Source organism: Anser anser (assembly GCF_964211835.1).
Source record: "Anser anser genome assembly, chromosome: 18".
Taxonomy (NCBI): Eukaryota; Metazoa; Chordata; class Aves; order Anseriformes; family Anatidae; genus Anser; species Anser anser.
The window spans coordinates 1,126,712-1,147,618 of record NC_139739.1 but is presented as its reverse complement, the minus strand read 5'-3'; the positions used below and the strand labels follow the sequence as shown (position 1 = coordinate 1,147,618).

Below are 20,907 nucleotides of genomic sequence, written 5' to 3'. Positions count from 1 at the left end.
CCCACTTTCCCCCCCCTCTTTTGCAGACGGCAGGCCGGAGGCAGCGCTGCTCCCCGCCAGCCCTGACCCCCCGGGCGCGGAGCAGCCGGCGGACGAGGCGGTGGGCAGCGCCGGGGGGCCGGGGCACGGCGCAGCCCTCAACCTGCTGCCCCCGGCGGAGGACGGCGCTGAGCCGGCGGCAGAGGCACCCACGCTGCCCACGCGGAGCCACGTCCCCCCGGCACCCGCTGCCGCCCCCGGGGCTGATGCAAAACAAACTGTCAAGAAAAAGCTGCTGGCTCCAAAGCAAGCGAACGCAGCCAGGAAGCACCTGAAGCCCAAGCCCACCCTGCCGGGGCCCCCCAAGGCTGTGAGCGTGCCAGGCGCCAGACTCCCCGTCTCCTCCCAGGAGCCGCCCGTGCCGGCAGAGGCAGCAGCTGGGGGGGACGCACCGAGGCTGAGCCCTCCCGAGCTGCCCTGGGGGGGCCGGGACCCGACCAGCCGCCCCGTGCTGCAGATCTCCCCGTCCACCCTGCCGCCGGCGGCCGCTCGTCCCTTCCCCAGCGGCCCCGGTGATGCCGGCACGGCCCCGACCGCGGCTCCCACGGGGGCTGCTGTTGGCCGCACGGACAGCGCGGAGAGCGAGGGGAACGGCTCCACGCTGGAGGAGAGCCAAGAAACCACCACCTCCACCATCATCACCACCACCGTCATAACCACGGAGCCCACCCCGGGTAAGCTGGCACGGGGAAGCTGTGCTGGGGGTTCGGGGGGGTTCCAGCAGCGGCGGGGGGCAGCTCTGCTCACTGGCGTCCTGGGGCCACCTGGAACCTTCCGCGCTTCGGGGGCGTGGGTTTCCCCAAAAGCTGCCCTGCAGAAGTGCCCGAGCGCCTCCGGTGAGAAGGGTTGCTTCCTTAGCAGTGGTTTTCCACTCAAAAAGAGGTGGGGTGGGTGCATGCTGCTGGCGGGGCCAGCCTGGCCCCCAGGGCAGTGTCTGACGTGCGTCCCCCCCCCCCAGTCCGCTGCAGCGTGAGCTTCTATGACCCCGAGGGCTACATCGACTCCACCGACTACCCCCCGCTGCCCCTGCACAGCTACCTGGAGTGCACCTACAACGTCACCGTCTACACGGGCTACGGCGTGGAGCTGCAGGTGAGAAGTGCGTCGGGGGGCGGGGGGGGGAGGCCACCACGGCTCGACCCCCCTGCACCAGGGCAGCAAAGGCTCAGCAGGCTGTGGGCAGGAGCAGGCACAGCCACCCTGGGCTCCTGCGCTTGCTAAAAGCGCCTGTCCTGGAGAAAAAAATAGATAGTTTTCTTAGGCTGTGTAATAAATAAACTGTACGAGGGAACTGGTACATCCTGAACGTCAGCTATGATCAAAGCGCTAAAATGCCATACAATTAATTTAGCAATGAGGTGCTGCCAGGCGATCTGCAAAAGAGACGCTCAGCCCTCGTGGGAAGGGGCGAAGCAGCGAGGCCGACACGTCCCCTCCCCAGCCAGCATTGCTCAGACAGGCTCTGAGAAACTCCTGCCCTGGTGCGGGGCCACGTGCCTGATGGCTGGCAGTGAAACCACGTGTGCAAGCAGGCATTGCACACCATGCAAACGGGCATTGCACACCATGCAAACGGGCGTTGCACACCGTGCAAATGGGCGTTGCACACCATGCAAACGGGCATTGCACACCATGCAAACGGGCATTGCACACGATGCAAGCAGGCATCACACACCGTGCAGACTGCGTGCTGAGCTGGGGAACCAGGGCTACGTTTACGTGGGAAGGGGTCTGTAAATGCTACGGGCTGGTTTTCAGGGGAGTGCAGAGCATGCAGCAAGGGCAGGCTGCGGCACACCATCAGGAAGGGCCCCCCCAGCAGGCGCTGTGCAAATGCCTTAAAGCCTGGTGAAGGCTGGGGGGTGCTGGGGAGCAGCGCGGAGGGGCAGGGGAAGCCGCCAAGCACCCTCGGCACGTTTCAGACACCGTCGGTTCAGGCTCTGTGCTCTGCTCTGCCGTCTTTTGTTGTTCCTGTGTTCTCCCCATGTCACAATTTGTATCCAATTAAAATGCATTAACTTTTAATCTGTGTAGCCAAGCACGGGCGTTAAAAAGAGCAGCAGTTCCAGCGAGCTGGTCCGTGCCACCCCCTCGGCTGGCACATGCGAGGGCCTGGCCTCGTGGTGCGGCCGTGGCCACGGGTCGAGCCCCAGTGGGGACATTACCCGGGTCCCAGCGGCACGGCGCAGCGATGGTGGTGGCACGGGGCCAGGCACTGCCATTTGTGCATGTCTCAGCCACTTCCCCGTGGCAGTAACCCTGCCTCCCCAAATCCTCAGGGTGCTAGGGACAGCCTGCGCCGCTGTAAACTCGCTGCTGTCCATAACCCATCGGGTGACACCGCTCCTGACCTTGCTCCCGTTGTAAGCTGAGATTCTAATGGAGCGTAAAATTAGCCTCCCCACCCCCCGAGCCTCGCATTTTGTTTTGCTGCTGCTTCTGAGGCTTCCAGACAAATGAAATCACGGAAGCGGGACTGCACTGCCTGGGCACAGCCTGCCTGGAGCGGGCCCTGCCCACGCCGTGCTTGGTGCTGGTAACGGCAGGGGATGGGGCCGGGGACAACCCCTACACCCTGCCTCAGTTTCCTGCCTGGTACCAGGGGGGATGGACTTGCTCTGTGCCCCTCTCCTGCTTGCACTTTGGGGCGTAATTAGCGTGGGCATGCTGGCAGTCGGTGGTCCTAATTACGCTTTATTTCCCACTAGAAGGGTGGGCTGGAGGGGCTGGAGGCAGTGGGCACCACTGCCCATCCCTAGCTGGGGGGCAGCACCGGCAGAGACAGCCCCCACACCCCTGGTGCTGCCCGTGCCTCGCCTGGCACCGCCGGACTCCTGCATCACTTTTCGGTTCTTTACACATCCACGTACCGCGAGCTTCAGCGGCTCCGAGGCTAATTACATCGGGCAGGTGCTGAAGTAACACGGTGCAACTTCCTCAGCTGCCTCACAGTGCCGGGGACAATTGGTTAATGTTTAAATGATTTTGATTAAATTCCCAGCCCCTGTAGTGGAGATGAGCAGGGGAGGCCATGCAGGGTGGGAGGCGTGGGGCAGGGCTCTCCGGCCCGGAGCGGGGCACCAGGGAGCCACGGGGCTCCTGGGACTGGAGAGCCTGGTGCTGGCGCAAGCAGCCGCAGCATCGCAGCCCTGCGTGGAGGCAGGCTGGGAACGACCCTGGGCTGCTCCTCGGCTGCGCTGGGAGCAGTGCACGAGGCCCCTCTGCTTCCCTGAGGGCAGATCCTGAACCCCCTGGAGTACGGCTGAGATCTGCCTTTGGTGACGAGCGGGCACAAAGCCTGGCTGTCCCGCGGGGTGTCAGCGCGGTGCTGGGGCTGCCAGGGCCGTTGCAGGCAGTGTCCCCAGCATCCCTGCGCTGCACTGGTGCTCACAGCATCCTGCAGGGCCCCGCCGAGCTCCATCCCTGCCCAGGCCAGGGCCCTGCAGCAGCTCGAGTGGCAGAGCTGCCAGCTCCAAGAATATTTTGTGAAATTGTATTTATTTATTTATTTATTTAAATCTTGAATTTTCTTGGCAGGAAATAGAATTTCCCTAAAGAGATTTTCTAGTGGGTGAGCAAGCCTGCCAGTCTGAGTTAAGGATCCCTCCTGGCTTCCCAGCAGACTTTTTAGGAGCTGACACGGGTTCCGTCTCCGATCGGAGCAGGAACTTTTCCTCCGCAGCCCCTGGCAGGAAGCGGTGCATATGGAGCCTTTCGCAGCGGCTGACGGTCCCTGGCGCACGGCCACCGCCTTCGTCTGGAGCTGCCGGCTGCTCCGGAAAGGAAGGGGTCCCCTGGGGGTGCCCGCGACCCGGCCCTGCCACCTCTCTCTCCGTGATGTCCCCACGCCCCGGCCTGGCTGAGCGGGGCTGGGCGGGCGGCGGAGCGGTGCCTGCGCCCCGTGGCACCCGCAAAGGGGCTGGGGACACCGCGGCTCCAGGGGAACGCTGCGCCTTCCTCTGCTCCTCTGGGCTCCGTCTGCCCCATGTCCCCCCTCCCCAAAGGCAGAGCTGGTTGAGGGAGGCAAGGAGATGGTGGCAGAGCCGAGCTGCCCGGGTGTCCTCAGCTGCTGTGCTCTGGTGGCACCCCGCAGTGTCCGCTTCCTGATGTGCTGGAGCGGCTCGGAGCTGGGCAGCCTGTCTGATGCCAGCCGTCACCGGAGGAAGCTAGCTGGGGAACAGGTTTGTCTTTGATTTCAGAACAAAATGTGTTAGAAACCCTGGAAACGGCTGTGCAGTGATTCAGACCAGGCTCAGGAAGCAAAACTGCCCCAGCGAGAGCTGGAGGGAAGTCATTAGCGCGGCGCGGAGCCACTTAGCTGCTCTTGGATCCCGAACTCCAAATAACTCATCCCCGGCGATGGATAATTCACCCCGCTTGTTAGCGAGCACATCTGAGCCAGGTGTGATGCGTGCGCACGGCGTGCCAGGCAAGCCACGCTCCCAGCACAAAACCTGGAGGCGAGGAACTCGCGTGCGGCTGTCTGGTCCGGGGCTGCCCTCCTCTGCCGGGGCAAGTCTTCTGCCTGCACCGGAGGCTGCCTGCTGCAAAATAGGGCAAAGGCAGCTCCTGGGTTAGAAGCACGGCCCAGGCTGGACCCGGGCTGGCTCTGCCCCTGCTCAGCCCTGTGCTGCAGCACCAACTCCAGCAAAGGCAATGAGGTGAGGCCGGGGCTGTTCCTGGCACCGCGTAGTGCTCAGGGGCAGGGAGGGAGCAGCGGGGCAGGCTCGGTGCCGTTCCTCCCGAGGAAGCCTTGCTTCTGCCCGCAGATCGGGGGGGCTGCACATGGGATGGCTCCACGCAGCTCCTGCCACGCGCCGCCAAAGCGCCCTGGCGCCGTGCTCGTGCGGCAGCCGCACATCTGCGCTGCGTGCAGCGGGGTGGGGAGACGGGCACGCTGGTGACAACAGCAACAAACCCTCCCAGTCACAACATCGCCGGGAGGGTGTGCAATTACAGGCTGAGGCTGCGGTGTGCGCTAAATATAGAGCCCTGGTCCTCGCACACTTAAGGAAACAAATGATCTGATGAGCATCTTTCTGCTGAAATATGAGCCCATTTATTAAGCTAAATGGACGTGAAATGCAAATGTGAGGTTACTTCTTCAGCTTTTTCCAAATAATAATTAAAGCCTTTGGGGACTGCTCATTAGGCACGTTTGCTGTGACTCCCCACCCGCTCCGGGTGCAGGACCCCGGGGAGGGTTCCTGGTGTGAGTGCAGGCAAGCCCCGGGCCCGACAGAAGAGCTCTGCTCTGGTGGCACTTGTGCTGCACAAGTGCATCCGACCTCAAAAAGCGTATCAAGCAAGCACGACACGCGGCAGCTGTGTGTGCCTGGGGCTGGGACGTGGCCGTGCTCACGGCCCCCCGGGACGGCCGCCTTCACCCCCGCAGCCTCACAGCTCTCTGCTCCCACCAGGTGAAGAGCGTGAACCTGTCGGACGGCGAGGTGCTCTCCATCCGCGGCGTGGACGACGACAGCCTGGTGGTGCTGGCCAACCAGACGCTGCTGGTGGAGGGCCAGGTGATCCGCAGCCCCACCAACACCATCTCCGTCTACTTCCGCACCTTCCAGGACGAGGCGGTGGGCACCTTCCAGCTCCACTACCAGGGTAGGTGCCCCCCGCCGGCTCCTCGGCCCCGCGGGGTGGGAACGTGCTGGGCTCTGCCCCCCGAGGCCGTGCACCAGCCAGGGCAGGAGCGAGCAGCAGCCTCCGTGGTGCCCTGGAGCAGAGGGTCTGACATGCGCCGCGGTGGTTGTGCTCCTCGCCCCATTGCTGTCCCCATTCGGCAGCTCTTGCTGCACAGACTCTGACTAAATGTCTATTTTTTCCTTGAGAAGCCATAAAAAATGCATGTGTTCAAGCAAATTTATTCTAAAATAGAAACTGGGTCTGCCCAAAAGCAGTAACAGGTGGAAAAGCAGCGGCGGGGTGCAGCCGGCCCCGCAGCGGGCGCTGCCCTTGGCACCGCGGGCGCATCCACCACGCCCTCGGTGCTCAGCCCCGGCCACGGGGTGCCTTGGAGCAGCCCAGCCTCGAGCCGTGCGGTGTCGTTCCAGTGTTCATGCTGAGCTGCAGCTTCCCACGGAGACCCGACTTCGGAGAGGTCACCGTCATGGACCTGCACTCGGGGGGGATCGCCCACTTTCACTGCCACCTGGGCTATGAGCTGCAGGGCCCCAAGGTGCTCACGTGTATCAACGCCTCCCGGCCTCACTGGAGCAGCCCAGAACCGATCTGCTCAGGTACGAGCCTTGCTGGCTGGGGGGGTGTCGGCTCCCCGCTGAGCTCAGCGGGGCGTCTCCCCCCTCTGCGGTGCAGAAGCCCCCCCCATAAATAAGCGCACGGCCCCCTGCCCCTGCCCTCACCTCGCCCGTGCTCTGCGTTGGCAGCGCCCTGCGGCGGCACTGTGCACAACGCCACCATCGGCCGCGTCCTCTCGCCCAGCTACACGGGCAACCAGTCGAGCAGCATGTACTGCGTGTGGACCATCGGGGCCCCCCCGGGCCAGAAGCTGCACCTCCACTTCGAGAAGCTGCTGCTGACCGAGAAGGACAGGTGAGGTGCTGGGAGCCCGCGGTGGGGTCTGCGCCGAGCTTTGTTCTGCTCAGGGTGAGGAGCAGAGAGTTTTTTGGGTGCTGCCCAAGTATCACCAAAGCTTGGAAGCCCCGGCTGGGCTCAGCCCCACCTCCTGCCCTCCTGGTGCCAGGGCTGTGGGTGTCCCGGGGGCAGCGCCGGGAGGAGACCTGGTGAGGAGGGGGCAGAGGAAGGTCCTGGTGCAGGAGAGGAGGGTCCTGGCTGAGGCATTCAAGCACTCAGGAGGCAAGGTCTCTGAGCAAAAAGAGCTGCTTGCTGTCCTGAGGACATGCTCCTGGTGCTGGGGGGGTCATGCAGGTGTCCTGCCCTCGCCACGTGCAGGGTGCTGCAGCGTGCGGGGTCACGCTCGGCCTCTCCTCGCCCTGACCACCCTGTGCCCAGCACTGCTCTTCACCAGGGCACGAGAAGCTGCAGGTCCCGGGCCGTCAGCATCCGTAACAGAAAGCGCACACTTATGGCACTGATGCTTGTGTTTAAAGAGCGTTAGAATCCGGTCTGGCAACAGGCAGTAAAGCAGGTTTATGGCTTGTAGGAAAGCCAAAGGATAAAGCTCCTGTTTATGGCACAGTAAAAGAGACTTTTCTGGTTGGTGAAATTTTGTTTGCATGATTTCTTTAAAACGCCGTGTTCTGGGCGCACCGGGGAGCAGGCGCTGGTGCGAGGAGGAAGGGCTGGGTCCCCTGCAGGCCCGTGTGTCCCCATCCCCAGCAGGCACCACGTCCCCCAGTGCCTCCTTCCCTGGGAGCGGGTCCCAGGGGCCGGGAGCCAGGTCCGGGGCTGGCCAGGGAAGCGGTGCTGTCCCCGCAGGGACCTGGCAGATCTCCCCTCCATAACGCGCTGTGTGTCCCGGCGCAGGATGGTGGTGTACAGCGGGGACTCCAACCGCTCCGCCGTGCTCTACGACTCGCTGCGAGCCGACAGCGTGCCCTTCGAGGGGGTGATCAGCGACGGCTCCTCCATCCGGATCGACTTCCTCGCCGAGGAGCCCGCCGCCGCCACCGCCTTCAACATCCGCTTCGAAGGTGACCCCCCCGTCGCGGCAGACCCGAGGGCAGCGGGTGGTGGGGGCTGCAGGAGGGGTCCCAGCCCCCGTGCTCCGTGCGCTGCCGTCCCCGTGGCGCTGGGCACGCAGGGCTCTGCGAACCTCCTGTGGCTGCGGCGGCTTTGGGGAATGCGTTCCCCTAGCAAGAAACAGGAATAGTGAGATCCCGTTTGCTCCAACAGAGGGCCGTGTTGGTAAGCGTAGTGCCTGTGGGAGGTGTCTGTGTGCCTGGCACAGGGCTCCTCCGAACCTGACCCGAAAATGCCGGCAGGCTGTGGGAGGTGCGCAGCCCCCACGGCCAAAGGCCCCGTCTGTCCCCGTCCCTCGGTGCCACGCAGGGCCGGGCTTGTCCTGACCCCTGCCCTGTGCACGTCGCCTGCCCTCCCGTGGTCACCGCATCCGTCACGCTGGGTGTCAAAAGCTCTTGTGATGGCTCCTGCAAAATCCTTTCCTCGTGCTGTTTGAGTCGCCCGGCTGTTATTTAAGTCCCACATTTCTGAAGTGTAATGATCTGTGCCCAGAGTTAACAGCTATACTTTTACACTTCCAAAAGCTCCTGGCGAGCCGTCAAACCATGCTGGCCCCCTCGTGCCTGCCACCCACAGCCCTCTCAGCGTCAGGGGGGTAGGACCCAGCGCCCTCACTCCTTCCCAGAGGAAGAAGCGGGGTTTGGTTAAGCCTGCGTGGCTCAGGACAGATAAGTGGTTGTTAATCCTGAAGTACACCGTGGGAGAGGCCATTCGTGTGGCAGCGTGGCTGTGCGTGGTGGGAACAAAGGGACAGGTTCCTGGCAGAGCCCCGGGGCTCCTCCAGCACCCCTGAAGCCGGAAGCGGGGAGGGTCGAGGAGCTGGGAGGCAGCGCCGTCCCCAGCCGGCTCCGTGCCCGCACCACTACCCGGGGGGTTTCTCTCACAGCCTTCGAGCGGGGCCACTGCTACGAGCCCTACATTCAGAACGGGAACTTCACCACCTCCGACCCCACCTACAACCTGGGCACCACCGTGGAGTTCACGTGTGACCCCGGGCACTCCCTGGAGCAGGGCCCCGCCGTCATCGAGTGCGTCAACATGCGGGACCCCTACTGGAACGACACGGAGCCGCTGTGCCGCGGTGAGTGACCCGCCACGGGGCGACACCGGGCCCTGCACCGATGCCACGGGCACCGTCTGACCCTGCCTGCCTCTCCTGCAGCCACGTGCGGGGGGGAGCTGACGGCCGTGGCCGGGGTGATCCTGTCCCCCAACTGGCCGGAGCCCTACGCGGAGGGAGAGGACTGCATCTGGAGGGTGCACGTGGGCGAGGAGAAGCGGCTGTTCCTGGACGTCCAGCTGTGAGTAGTTCCCGGGCACCGCTGCATGGCCCTGCCCTGCCGCTGCCCGGCCCAGCCCGCTCCGCTGCAGCATCCCCCCGCCCAGGGGCCAGCTCTGCTTCTGTTCTCCCCCCTCGGTGCTTCTCTAATCCCCTGCAGTGTGCTCAGCACCCAGAGGGAGGCACCAAGTGCTGCTCCAGAAATTCAAAGTGCTTTTGCAGCTTCCATCGCCTTGCAGCTTCCATTGCCTTGCAGCACCCATCGCGTTGCAGCACCCATCCATAGTTAATTGCTCCTGAGATGGCTCCTGGGCCTTTCCCCAGCAAAGCCTGTGGGAGCAGCGCCACAGCAGGACGCAGCCACGCGCAGCTCAGAGCAAAGCACAGCCTCATCGTGAGCTGGTTCATCCGGGGCTGGGAAAGCCTGGGGAGATCCACGAGGAGGAAACCTCAGCTGGGTGCCTGGGCTGATGTGATGCAGGCGGCGCGGGGAGGCAAACGGGGGGGTGAGGAGGCAGGCGAGGCTCTGCCCAGCTCCCCTGTGCTGCCTTCTTGCTCCTGCATCGCTTCACCAAATGCACCAGTTCCCCTCCAACTGCCTGCCCACCCGTGCTGCTCAGGAGCTCCTCGTGTTGGGGCAGCCCCCAGCCGCCTCTGCCCAGGCGGGGGCAGGCACCGCGTCCTCACCGCACCTCTGGGTGCTCGGAGGGCAGTGGGTTTTGGCACCGGGGGGGAGCCTTTGGCGTGATAAGGCTGCCCAAGCAAAGGGAATCTCCTCCAGTGCTGTTTTGGGTTTTCAAGAGGGAGGGCGTTTTTTCAAGTATGGGCTTAGAGTCATAAAGGTTTTAAGGCTTTCTGTAAAAATCACAAGTCAGAGCTCCCAGCGCAGCTCTTCCGGATTTGTGGGCGCTTGGGCTGAGCAGAACTGGAGGCCAGGCGATTTGAAGTCATCAAACATAAATGTCACCGAGAAAATCATGTTTGACAGAAAGCAGAGATTTACTACAAATGTCAGCTTGCCATGGGGATTAACTGGGCGCCTTCCAAGAACATTCTTAATAAAATGTTTGGGGATCAGCTCAGGCGTCTCCAAACAAGGCCGAATTAGACGGACGGATGTGCAGGGCAGGGGTCCTGCGGTGACCGAACACGTCCCGGGCCCACGGGTACTGAGCAGATGCAGGTGGCCGGATCCTGCCGGGAGCCTGGCTGCAGCACCCCAGCACCACCCTGCATGGGGCTGGGTGAGGGCAGCACCAGCTCTGGCCCCAGGGTGCTACGAGGATGCTTGCTTGGGCCATTGCACAGGACATCCATGGGCAGGAGCCCGGGCTTAGCAGGGGAGGTTGCTTCAGCCTCAAACCTGGTGGAGACGTCTCCTGTTGGGCCGGAGCACCCTGGTGCTGTGCCCTGCCCACGGGGAAGGGCAGGACGCGGTGTCCCAGCCCCTGTCCCTCCGTGAGCTGGGCGCTGGGTGTGCTCCCGGTGCTGGTGAGCCCTGCTGGCCGGCAGGACTGGGCAGGACGGCGAGGAGCAGCGGACTCGTGTGCCCTTTGCTGGGGAGAGAGGCGAGAGCCCTTCTGTCCCTGCCAGTGCCTTTTGTCCCCTCCTGCTTGGGGGGCAGCTGGGGACAGCCCCATCCGTGCTGCAAGCGGGGTGGACGGGGGATGTGGCCGGCCCTGCGCTGCTGGCTCAGGAGCAGGGCTTGCTGCCTGCCTGTCCTCCCTCCCTGCCCTCTCTCTGCCCTCCCTGCCCTCCCTCCCTGTCTTTTCTCCCTCTCTGTCCTCCCCCCGTGCCCTCCCCGCCGCCCCCAGCCCCCCAGCTCCATGGGCGGCCCCACACCGCTCCCTGCTGCGGCTGGGGCATGGCGGGGGTCCCCCCAGCCCCACGGAGCCGGTGCTGCTCCCCTGGGGATGCTGGCCCAGGGATGCTGGGAGGCTGGATGCTCGGACCCTCCTCAGCAGCCGCAGCAGGGAGCTGGGGCCGGGGCTGGCGGTGGGGCTGCCGCTGGAGGAGCGGTGCTGACCCCCTGGGGACAGGCAGCCCTAGGGCCGAGCCCTAGGAAGGGGTGTGGGTGGCGCTGGGGCAGCAGGTCACCTCGCCGCCCCTCGGTCCCGCACCACGGCGTGCGGCCGACCGCCTGCCCAAGCTGACCGAGCTCTGCTTTCCAGCCTGAACCTCACCAACAGCGACATCCTCACCATTTACGACGGGGACGAGCTCACCGCCCGCATCCTGGGGCAGTACGTCGGCAGCAGCGGCCCCCAGAAGCTCTACTCGTCCAGCCCCGACCTCACCATCCAGTTCCACTCTGACCCCGCTGGGCTCATCTTCGGGAAGGGGCAAGGATTCATCATGAACTACATAGGTAAGGGGTGAGGGGGGCGGTGGGCACAGGGCACCGCAACGTGCAGCTGCTCCAGGCTGGTTCTGCAAGAGGGCAGTGGCATTTTGGGCCCAGTGCAACTGCAGAGCAGAACAGGGAGAGAAAAACTGCAGGGAATAGGGGTGCAGGACTCCTGCACGCACACACACACTCTGTCGGGCACAGAGCTGATGGCACCGAGGCACTGCAGTGACGCACCGTCCAGGGGAGGTCACTAAAGCCGGTCCCTATGTGGGCTCCAGATGTCCCCACCTCCTTGCTCTGGCCACGGCTTGCACGACACCTGGAGACGTCTGTTCACCTCGTCCTTTGGCACAGCCACATCTGCCAGAGCGGGTGCCCGAGGAAGGGACAAGGACTGGAAGGGCTCTCCTGCCCCGGCTGCCTGCAGTCTCGCTGCCTGCCTCCCTCCCCGCCTGTCTTCCCCCGGCAGGCTTCTTCCAAGCGCGTTCCCCTTCTGCTGCCAACAGCCCCAGTTAGAGCAAACAGAGTGAGCTGCAGCGCGCGTCACCTGCACGGCCCCGGGTCCCCGCTGCAGCGCTCGGCCAGGCTCTGCCTGCAGGAGACCCTCCCCGGAGCAGCCCAGCTCATCAGCAGCAGCTGCACCGCTGGTGTCATGCGCCTGCAGTCAGAACAGAGCCGGGCGTTCCCGGGTTGCTCTTTTCGTACAGACCCCAGGGAAGGCACTGCCTTCATCAGCACAGCCCTGGCCTGACTTGAGGGTCAGAAGTCAGGGAGACTCAAAGACCCCCCCCGGCTGCCCCTTCCCCCTGCCCAGAGGATACCCCGCACAGCCTGGGCTGCCGGCTGGGCTGCTTGCAGTGCACGGGGCCGCAGAGCTGTAGGGAGGGCTGCACACCCAGCAAGGAGCCGCGTGTCCCTGGGCAGCAGCTCCGGGAGTGGCAGCCAGCACCTCCGTCTGCCTGCAGAGGTGTCCCGCAACGACTCCTGCTCCGACCTGCCCGAGATCCAGAACGGCTGGAAGACCACGTCGCACACGGAGCTGGTGCGAGGGGCCAAGATCACCTACCAGTGCGACCCGGGGTACGACATCGTGGGGAGCGACACCCTCACCTGCCAGTGGGACCTCAGCTGGAGCAGCGACCCCCCCTTCTGCGAAAAGAGTAAGTGCCCCTTGCACTGCCCTGCTCTGCTCCGCCGGCCCTGAGCGATGTGCTGGCCGTCCCCACCGTGTCCCCAGGATCCCGACCACATCCCCAGGACCCCCACCACGTCCCCAGGACCCGCACCACGTCCCCAGGACCCCCACCACGTCCCCAGGACCCACACCTTGTCCCCTTTGCAGCGGCTGCCGGGTCGCAGCCCCGAGCTCATGACCCCGACGGCCTCTTTTCCCCAGTTATGTACTGCACGGACCCGGGGGAGGTGGAGCACTCGACCCGCTTCATCTCCGACCCGGTGCTGCTGGTGGGGACCACCATCCAGTACACCTGCAACCCCGGCTTCGTGCTGGAGGGCAGCTCGCTGCTGACCTGCTACAGCCGCGAGACGGGGACGCCCATCTGGACCTCGCGGCTCCCGCACTGTGTCTGTAAGTCCGCTGCGGTGGGGCAGCTTCTCCTCCTGCCCTGCCACTCGGCTCCTCCACTCCTGGGGGCTCTGGGACCTTCCCTGCACCACGACCGTGCCCAGCCAGCTGCAGTGGTGCAGGGTTTCTGCTTGCAGGCAGGCTGGGTGCGATCTCAGGAGCTGCTTCCCCAGCCCTTGGGCTCACCCGGGGTGTGTCGTTCCCTCCCAGCCGAGGAGTCGCTGGCGTGCGACAACCCGGGACTGCCGGAAAACGGCTACCAAATACTCTACAAGCGCCTCTACCTGCCCGGCGAGTCCCTGACCTTCATGTGCTACGAGGGCTTCGAGCTCATGGGGGAGGTCACCATCAAGTGCATCCTGGGCCAGCCGTCGCACTGGAGCGGCCCCCTGCCCATCTGCAAAGGTAGCGGCACAGCGGGGGCGCGGGGGCAACCTGCGTCTGTGCCGGGCACCCTCGGCTGGCCCGGGGAGGGGGAGCCCAGCCCGTGGCCACCACATGGGGTGCGCTGGGCTGTCTGCTTGCTTTCCTCGTGCTGCTCTGCCCGGAGCCGTTTGCCCAGGCTGAGCAGCGACGCTTCCCCCGGGTGTCCACGTGGGCTGAGGCGGGAGAGGTCGGCCCTGGGAGCTACCCTTGGCGCTGGTCTGAGCGGGCTCCGGTTGCAGTGTGCCTTCTGGACGTGGAGGGCCCTCCTGTTGCCACTAAGCTGCAGGGATGGCTTGTTCTTAATTCCTGCTTAATTCCTAATTACATGGAAATGCTCTCAAGCAGTGGCACTCCGGAGGGTAGAGCAGCCCAGGCAGAGCCATCCTGCTGCTGTCTTTTTGCACAGCCTGCTCAGTCGCCGTGCGTGCACTTACACAGACTGACTGCTTGTTAAAAGCTGAACGCCTGCAGCAGTTTGGGACCCACAGGGTATGGGGAGCTCAGGCCCGTGCTTTCCCGGCTCTAACTTCCACGGCAGCCACAGGCTGGGGCAGTGAATCCTCAGCAGGTAGAACACCGAAAGCAGCCAGCAGGCAGTGCAAGCCCAGTTCCCTACCAGTAACTCCCCGTTTCTCTTCCAGTGAACCAGGACAGCTTTGAGCACGCTCTGGAAGGTGAGTGACACCTGCTGGCTGAGCCCCTTGCACAGCTCAGCGTGCAGAGCTCTCCCTGCAGGGAGCTGAGCCCCCCCTCCAACCGCCTGGCACCCCCAGGTGCTCCCCAGCCTAAAACCCCACGGCACCCCAGCAGAGGTGCTTGGGCTGAAACCGGTGCAGTAAGCGCTGCGTGCACGTGGGGGGCACCGAAGGACCTGAGCAGTGCGCCCCGGTGTGTGCCCTCAGCCCTGTTTGCTGAGGGGGGCTGTCTGGCACCTTGAGCTCCTGGGAGGACTGGTGCAACCCTGCAGAACATTTATATTTATATTTATATTTATATTTATATTTATATTTATATTTATATTTATATTTATATTTATATCTATATCTATATCTATATCTATATCTATATCTATATCTATATCTATATCTATATCTATATCTATATCTATATATCTATATATATATCTATATATCTCTATATATTTATATCTATATCTACATCCATATTTATATCCATATTTATATTTATATTTATAAGGTGCCTATCAGCATATTGATAAACATTCTTTGGAACCCCTCTGATGGCGGGGTAAGAACAGGAGGCAGCCTGTTAGTACCCCAGCACTTCTGTTCCCACCAATTAAAAACAAACAAACAAACAAAAAAAGCGCCGAGACTGCCTGGGGAGGAGCAGCGGGCTCCTGCGGGTGCCTCCAGCCCAGGCAGACGTCACCTGGGCGAGGAGCGAGGGCAGGAGCGGAGGCAGAGGGGGGGCACCGGGTGCTGGGCATAAACCCGCGTGTGAGATCTCGTCCTTTTAGTAGCAGAAGCTGCTGCGGAGACATCGCTCGAGGGGGGAAACATGGCCTTAGCCATCTTCATCCCGGTGCTGATCATCTCCCTGCTGCTGGGGGGAGCGTACATCTACATCACCAGGTAGGGCCCTGCAGGGCCCCCCCCGGGGACCACCCGGGGCTGTCGAGCGTCACCTGGGGTCCCGCGGGAGGACGGGGTGGGTGCGGGCTGGGGTTTGCCCAGCGCCGTGCAGCCGGGTGACTCTGGCATCGCCCCGCAGGTGCCGGTACTACTCCAGCCTCCGCCTGCCCCTCATGTACTCGCACCCCTACAGCCAGATCACGGTAGAAACGGAGTTCGACAACCCGATCTATGAGACAGGGGTGAGTGCTGCTGGGCCCCTCACCCCCTGGGGGCTGTTCCGCTGGCTGGGAGCAAAGGGTTTCAAAGGGTTTGCCGCGCGTGCAGCATCAGGACTTCAGGGAGCGAGCGGACAAACCGTGAGCGGCCCCGGAGGCTCGCAAAAACCCTGGGCCGGGCAGGGAGGGGACCACCCCGGGGAGCAAAGGGACCCCTGGAGCGCCTCTTGCCCCCCGGGGATGGGGTGCTTATCCCAGAACGCGGCTGCTGCCCTAAAACGGCTTTTCCTTCTTTTCAGGAAACCAGAGAATACGAAGTTTCGATATAAAGACGGCGCTACGAGAGTCTCCAGCTGCGAACTTAATGTGCTCTCATAGAACTTCCTCAGTAACTAATCCAGAGACTACGTGGAGTTTGGTTGGACCCCTGGACCTGCTGTTGTCTTTCCTTTTGCCTCTTTATTGAAGATTTTACTGTTTTCTTCACTGTATTTATTCTATTTAAACTGCGATAGGTGTGCTGCAGAGCCCCGGGGTCTGCCTGGACCCCGGTGCAGGCAGCAGCGGCAGAGGGGGGCCGAGCCCCGTGCGCTGCACCCCCCCCGCACCGGCCATGCACGCACAGAGGGGTTTTGCAGTACTTTTGTTGTTAAAAATTAAAAACGTCTCCATTGCAAGAGCCTGCAATTGATTGCTCAGAGCCGTCTTAGGCGCAGGGTTTGCCGCAGGGTCCCGCCGGCCCCGTCCCATGCCCCCCGTGGCAGCGGGCACCGGGCGAGGGGACCGTCCCCGTGCCGGGGAGCGGGACACGTCTCAGGAAAGCATCCAGGTGTGGAGCCCCGCTCACAACACCTGGGGAGCAGGGCACGGCCCGGCACCTGCGGGGGACATGCCGCTTCCATCTGCCCCTTCGCTTTGGATGACGTGGAGGACACGAGCAGGACTCACAGCTCTGCAGAGAAGCACCAGCCTGCAGCCTCTCCACAGCCCGGCCCAGCTCCTCCGGGAGCTGCAGGAGCGCTCCCTGGGCACCAGAGCACCTCTGCTCCCTGCTTCTCATCAGAAACACTGCGTGGCCATCACCGGGAAAGCCCAAGCCCGGCTGCAGGCTGCGGTCGGCCCTTCGCCCCGCGGCAGTATCTCAGGGTAAGCGCGACGGACCAGGCTCCCCACCGCCGCCCCCACGAGGGGCAGAGGGGCCGCTGCCTGCCCCGGGGTGCGGGCACGGCGCTGGGCAGCGGTGGGGCAGCAGCGGAGCCTCCGTGCCTCAACGCTCCTCCCGGAGCTCTGCCACGATGCCCTCGAGGTTCGCACGTGGCTCCCGGGCTGGCAGCTGGGCAGAGCCCGGGCAGCAGAAAGAGGCAGGGGATGGATGGAGGTGGAGGTCCGCTGGAGGAAGAAAGCAGGCAGCAGGGCTGGGCTCCGGCACGGGAAACCAACCCGGGGGCAGAGGGGGCAGAATCAGCCCCTCGGCACCACTCCGACCATGGATGAACCCTGCAACAGCCGCTCTTGGGGCCTCGGCATCCCCATGCTCCGTCACTGCAGACATGGGGGCGTTTGCCCCAGCCAGAGCTGGGTGTCCCCGGCACGTCCTGGGCTGCCGGTGTCTTTTTTTTTGTCCTTGTAGAACGGCAAGTGTGACCACGACAGTGTTCGGGAGTCTGTTTTAGGCTAGGGATGGTTAGTGCATCTCTGCAGTGTACAGCCGAGACTTAGTTTTTTTCCTTTAAAAACGATGAATGTGTGTTTGTAATTTGTAAAGGTTAAAAAAAAAAAAAGAAAAAGAAAAACAAAAAAAAAAAATGTGCCAAAAATGTACTAAGCATTTCATTTCCCTTCATACATGTCTGTTTTTATAAGAACAATGTGAAAATTGTTGGGATTAAATATTTTTGAACATGATAAAGTCCTTCCGTGGGAAGCTGTAGTGTTCGGTATAACCTTAACACAACTAGTTCTGTATTTTTAAACATCTGAAGTCCGTTTGGGGGGCTCTGAGCCACAGACGGGCCAGCAGCATGGCCTTGCTGCACCGGTGCTGCGGTGGCACGGGCAAGGGCTGGAGCTGGGCACCTCGCACACCTCGCTGCGGGGCCTCAGCACCTCTGGGCACAGATCCCTGGGGCCGGATCCTGCCCTGGTGCAGCCCCGCAGCGTCCCCAGCTGCTCGTCCCCATGGCACAGAGCTCTGGTGGCCTCTGTTCACCTGGTGCCTTCCCGCCTAGGTGTGCTGGGACCCACCCGGGACCCCCCTGGGACCCCCCCGGGACCCCCTGGGACTCCCCTAGGACCTCCCTGGGACCCTCCTGAGACCAACCCCTGGGGCCCCTGGGACCCCCTGGGACCCCCCGGGACCCCCGGGACCCCCCTAGGACCTCTCCGGGACCCTCCTGAGACCCCCCCCGGGGCCCCTGGGACCCCCTAGGAGCCCCCTAGGATCCCCCTAGGACCCCCCTAGGACCTCCCCGGGACCCCCCTGAGACCCCCCCGGGACCCCCCGGGCGGTCCCCGCGGAGGTGCAGAGGGGCTGGGGGAGCCCGGCTAGCACAGCCCCGCCGGGCGGGGGGGCCGGGGGCCTGATCCTGCCCGTGCCCTGCTCCCCCCGCAAGGCCGGCAGCCCCCGCTCGGCGCCGATCCGCACCGGATGCCTGCGGGCGGGGCTGCGGGGGGCCGCCCACGAGGCCTCCCCCCCCGACGGCCCCGCTGGGGTGGGGGGCACCCAGCGGGGGCCGCCTCCCCCCCCCCAGCCCCCCCCCGCCCGGCTCCGCGGCGGCGGGTCCCGCGGTGCTGCAATGCGGAGCGGGCGGGCACGGCTCGGCGCGGGGCTGGGGAGGGGCGGGGGGGGGCGGCGGCGGTGCCCCCGCTGCGCCCTGCGGGAGCCCGGCAGGGCCCCGGGATTCCCTGGCACCGGGGGGGGGCCGGGGATGCGCAGCCCCCGGGGTGCTCGGGGCCTCCGCACCCCCCGGCACAGCGGTGCTGAGCTGGCCGGCCGTGCCTGTAAGGAAGGTTGTGCTGTGCCGCCGGCTAATTGCTTCATTTAGCAGCCGTCGGGCTAATGCACGGGAGGGCGAAGGAGCCAGAGCGCGATGCAGAGCAATCCCCAGGGAGGAAGCTCGCGTTATTTTTGGACGGAGATTGCAAGAGAATTAAAATGAAGGGGGAAAAAAAAAAAAGAAGAAAAAAGCCTCGGTGCTGCCGTTTCTCCTCGGTGACGTCAAGCAGGAGCCAATCTCCGGCCTCTCGCTCTGTGCAGATGAAGCTGTGTCTGGCGCAGCTCGCAGCCTCCAGCCGCCTCTCCCCTGCGACGGGCGCGAGCGGGGGCGCGCAGCGCTCGCTGCCCCGCAGTCACGTAGCCGAGGGACCCGCCGTGCCCACGGCACCCCCACGGCATCGCTGCCCGCCCCGCGGCCTGCTCCGGCACGGAACGGCCGCCCGGCGCTGATGGAGCAGGCTCGCGCGCGGCCATTTGCTGGCTGCCTTCCTGCGCCTGCCCAGACCACGGGGCTACACCTCAGCAGAAGCCAAATGTGGCCGGGGGGGGGTCGCGGGGGCAGCAGGCCGACCCTGGCCGAGCACGGAGGGTTACGGCAGAAGCCGGGCCCTCGGCCCCCTCCTCTGCCCAGGCACCCGTCACCGGCGGGGGCCGGTGTTAGCCCCTTCCAGGGCAGAGCCAGAAAACAGCATCTGGCTGGGGACGGCTAAAGGGCAAAGACCACGAGGGCTCAGAGCTGGGGGAGAGCTCAGAGCTCAGAGGCGGGGGGGGGGCCGCAAACAAAGCCACGCTCAGGGGATGCTGCGCACTGCGCCCCTGCAGAAGACGTGCTTCAGTACTGAATCCCTCACAAGCTGGTCTGGAGGGGGGGTCAGGGGGCAGGAGCCTGCAGATGTGTGGGTCTCCTTGGCTCGGGGAGCACAGGGGGGAGCCCTCCGGGAGCTCTGCCCCAGCCCCAGGTGGATGCTCCAGGAGATCTTGGCCCCGGACACCGCAACACTGCTGGCTGCAGCTGCGTCCTGGCAGCGGCGCAGGGAGGGCACCGCGCGGTGTCTGCCCCGGGAGCAAACCTCGGGGACAGGGAGAGGGAATCACTGGAGCCAAGAGGCTGCACCACAGACAGGGCTCCTGCCAGGGCGTCTCTGGCAGGGCCGTGCCAGGCTCTTCCCGGGGCTGTTCCTGGCCCTTCGGGGCCGGGGCTGTGCCCGCAGCGTGGCCCCTGAGGATCCCGGCTGAGGGACCCCAGACCCAGACCCACACGTCTGGCTCACGGGGCTGACGTCTCCCCTGAGCTCCCCAGCAGCAGTGAATCACCAGGCCAAGGAGAGAGGAGAGGAGTTGATAGGGCGGGGGAGACAGCGGCGAAGCATAAAATGGAGAGGAGGCTGACAGCAGCATTAACCCCTGGCTGCATCGCTGGCAGCCCCGTGGAGGAGCGCGGGACAGAGGCATCGGGTCCCTGCACCCTCAGCACGGGGCAGACACGTGTGGTGCAGGATGCGTTACAAGGAACCTCTGGGCTGCCTGTCATGGGCTTAGCGTTACTGGGGTGCGTGCATGCCAGGGAGTCGGGATGAGACTCCAGTCCTGACATCCCCTTCTCCCTCCTCTCCCCAGAGCTCTCCGAGCTGGGGAAAGGCTCCACAGCCGACTGGTTGCAGTGTGGGGAAGGGTTTGGCCGCACTGGATGGTGAAGGCAGCCAGGCGACATCCTAAAGGAAGAGGAGAGAGAGCAGAGCAGCTGGTCCTGCAGAGAAAAGGCTGCAGCAGAGCTGAGGACCAGGGCCTGGAGAGGACCAGCGGGGGGCTCCGGCAGCAAAGAGCAGAAGAAAATCATGGGAGCGATCCAGAGACTGACACCGAGAGCCAGCAGGTGCCGTGACTGCCGACAGAAGGAGGCTGCGCCTGCAGGGAGCAGGCGGGAGGTGCAGACTGAGGCTGAGGGCCTGGGTAGGAGCTGGAGGGAATAAGCTCACCTTGCAGGGACAAACGGCAGGGGAGGGCCTGGGGATGGGGAAAGCGCTCGTGAGAGCACAGGGAAACAGCAGGAACACAGAGGAGGAAAAACGTAGCGAGACAGAAAACGAGGTGCAGCTTGGGTCTCCAGCACGGCGAGGCACGAGGCTGCTCTGGAGCCAGCACCCCATGGCCGTGTGCCTGCTCCGAGCGGGGCCACGTGTCCGAGGCAGCTCCACGTGGCAGCGGGCAGGGCAGCGCTGCCAGGAGAGCCGGGACTCCGCCTGGCATCAGCCCAGCCCGCAGCTTGCCTGCCCCTGGGGAACGCCAGAGCTGCGCGCCTGGGGCTCCGGTCCCTGCACTCGCTGCTTGGGCGAATGGGAAGTGGGTTGGAGGGGAAAAGAGCAAGCAAGCAGGAAGCAGAAAGGCTCAAGACAAACCGTTTCTCCCCCAGCACTTAAGAGTCATTAAGGGACCCCCCAAATTGCCAGAAGTTTTATTTCCTCTTCAGCCAACCTGCAAAGTCGGTCTCTTCTTTTCCACGGGGCTAAAGCCTGCGAGCATTCAAGACCAGTTTAGAAAGGGAGCTTTTGGAGAGAAGGCAGTGCTGACCTGCTGGGGCTGGTCGAACAAGCCGGAGACAAGGGTGTGCCCTGCGGGGACAGCTCCTGCACCCGCAGCCGGGCGCTGAAGCTGCCGTGGTCCAGGGGGCTCAGCCTGGCACTGGCCCGCAGTGGGGGCAGGAGGCACCTTGGGGCAGCAGGACGGGACTGGGAGATGCCAACGGCCAGGT

At 64.1% G+C, this 20,907-nt stretch overlaps 1 protein-coding gene across 2 annotated transcripts in view; it reads left to right on the top strand.

Moving 5' to 3' along the window:
* SEZ6L (seizure related 6 homolog like) overlaps positions 1 to 15,840 on the top strand; it is a 38,986-nt gene extending 23,146 nt beyond the window's left edge. The window contains exons 2-17 of one of the 2 annotated variants that reach the window (XM_083803356.1): positions 27 to 713; positions 998 to 1,131; positions 5,460 to 5,652; positions 6,102 to 6,287; positions 6,435 to 6,600; positions 7,495 to 7,661; positions 8,597 to 8,791; positions 8,873 to 9,011; positions 11,161 to 11,357; positions 12,305 to 12,499; positions 12,736 to 12,927; positions 13,135 to 13,329; positions 13,992 to 14,024; positions 14,834 to 14,945; positions 15,085 to 15,187; positions 15,463 to 15,840. In XM_083803356.1, the coding sequence (XP_083659482.1) occupies positions 27 to 713; positions 998 to 1,131; positions 5,460 to 5,652; positions 6,102 to 6,287; positions 6,435 to 6,600; positions 7,495 to 7,661; positions 8,597 to 8,791; positions 8,873 to 9,011; positions 11,161 to 11,357; positions 12,305 to 12,499; positions 12,736 to 12,927; positions 13,135 to 13,329; positions 13,992 to 14,024; positions 14,834 to 14,945; positions 15,085 to 15,187; positions 15,463 to 15,492 (2,924 nt within the window). In that variant the 3' untranslated portion in view covers positions 15,493 to 15,840. Of the gene's footprint in view, positions 1 to 26; positions 714 to 997; positions 1,132 to 5,459; positions 5,653 to 6,101; positions 6,288 to 6,434; positions 6,601 to 7,494; positions 7,662 to 8,596; positions 8,792 to 8,872; positions 9,012 to 11,160; positions 11,358 to 12,304; positions 12,500 to 12,735; positions 12,928 to 13,134; positions 13,330 to 13,991; positions 14,025 to 14,830; positions 14,946 to 15,084; positions 15,188 to 15,462 lie in introns of both variants that reach the window. The other variant, XM_083803355.1, reaches the window with a different exon arrangement.
* Positions 15,841 to 20,907: the final 5,067 nt, after the last annotated feature.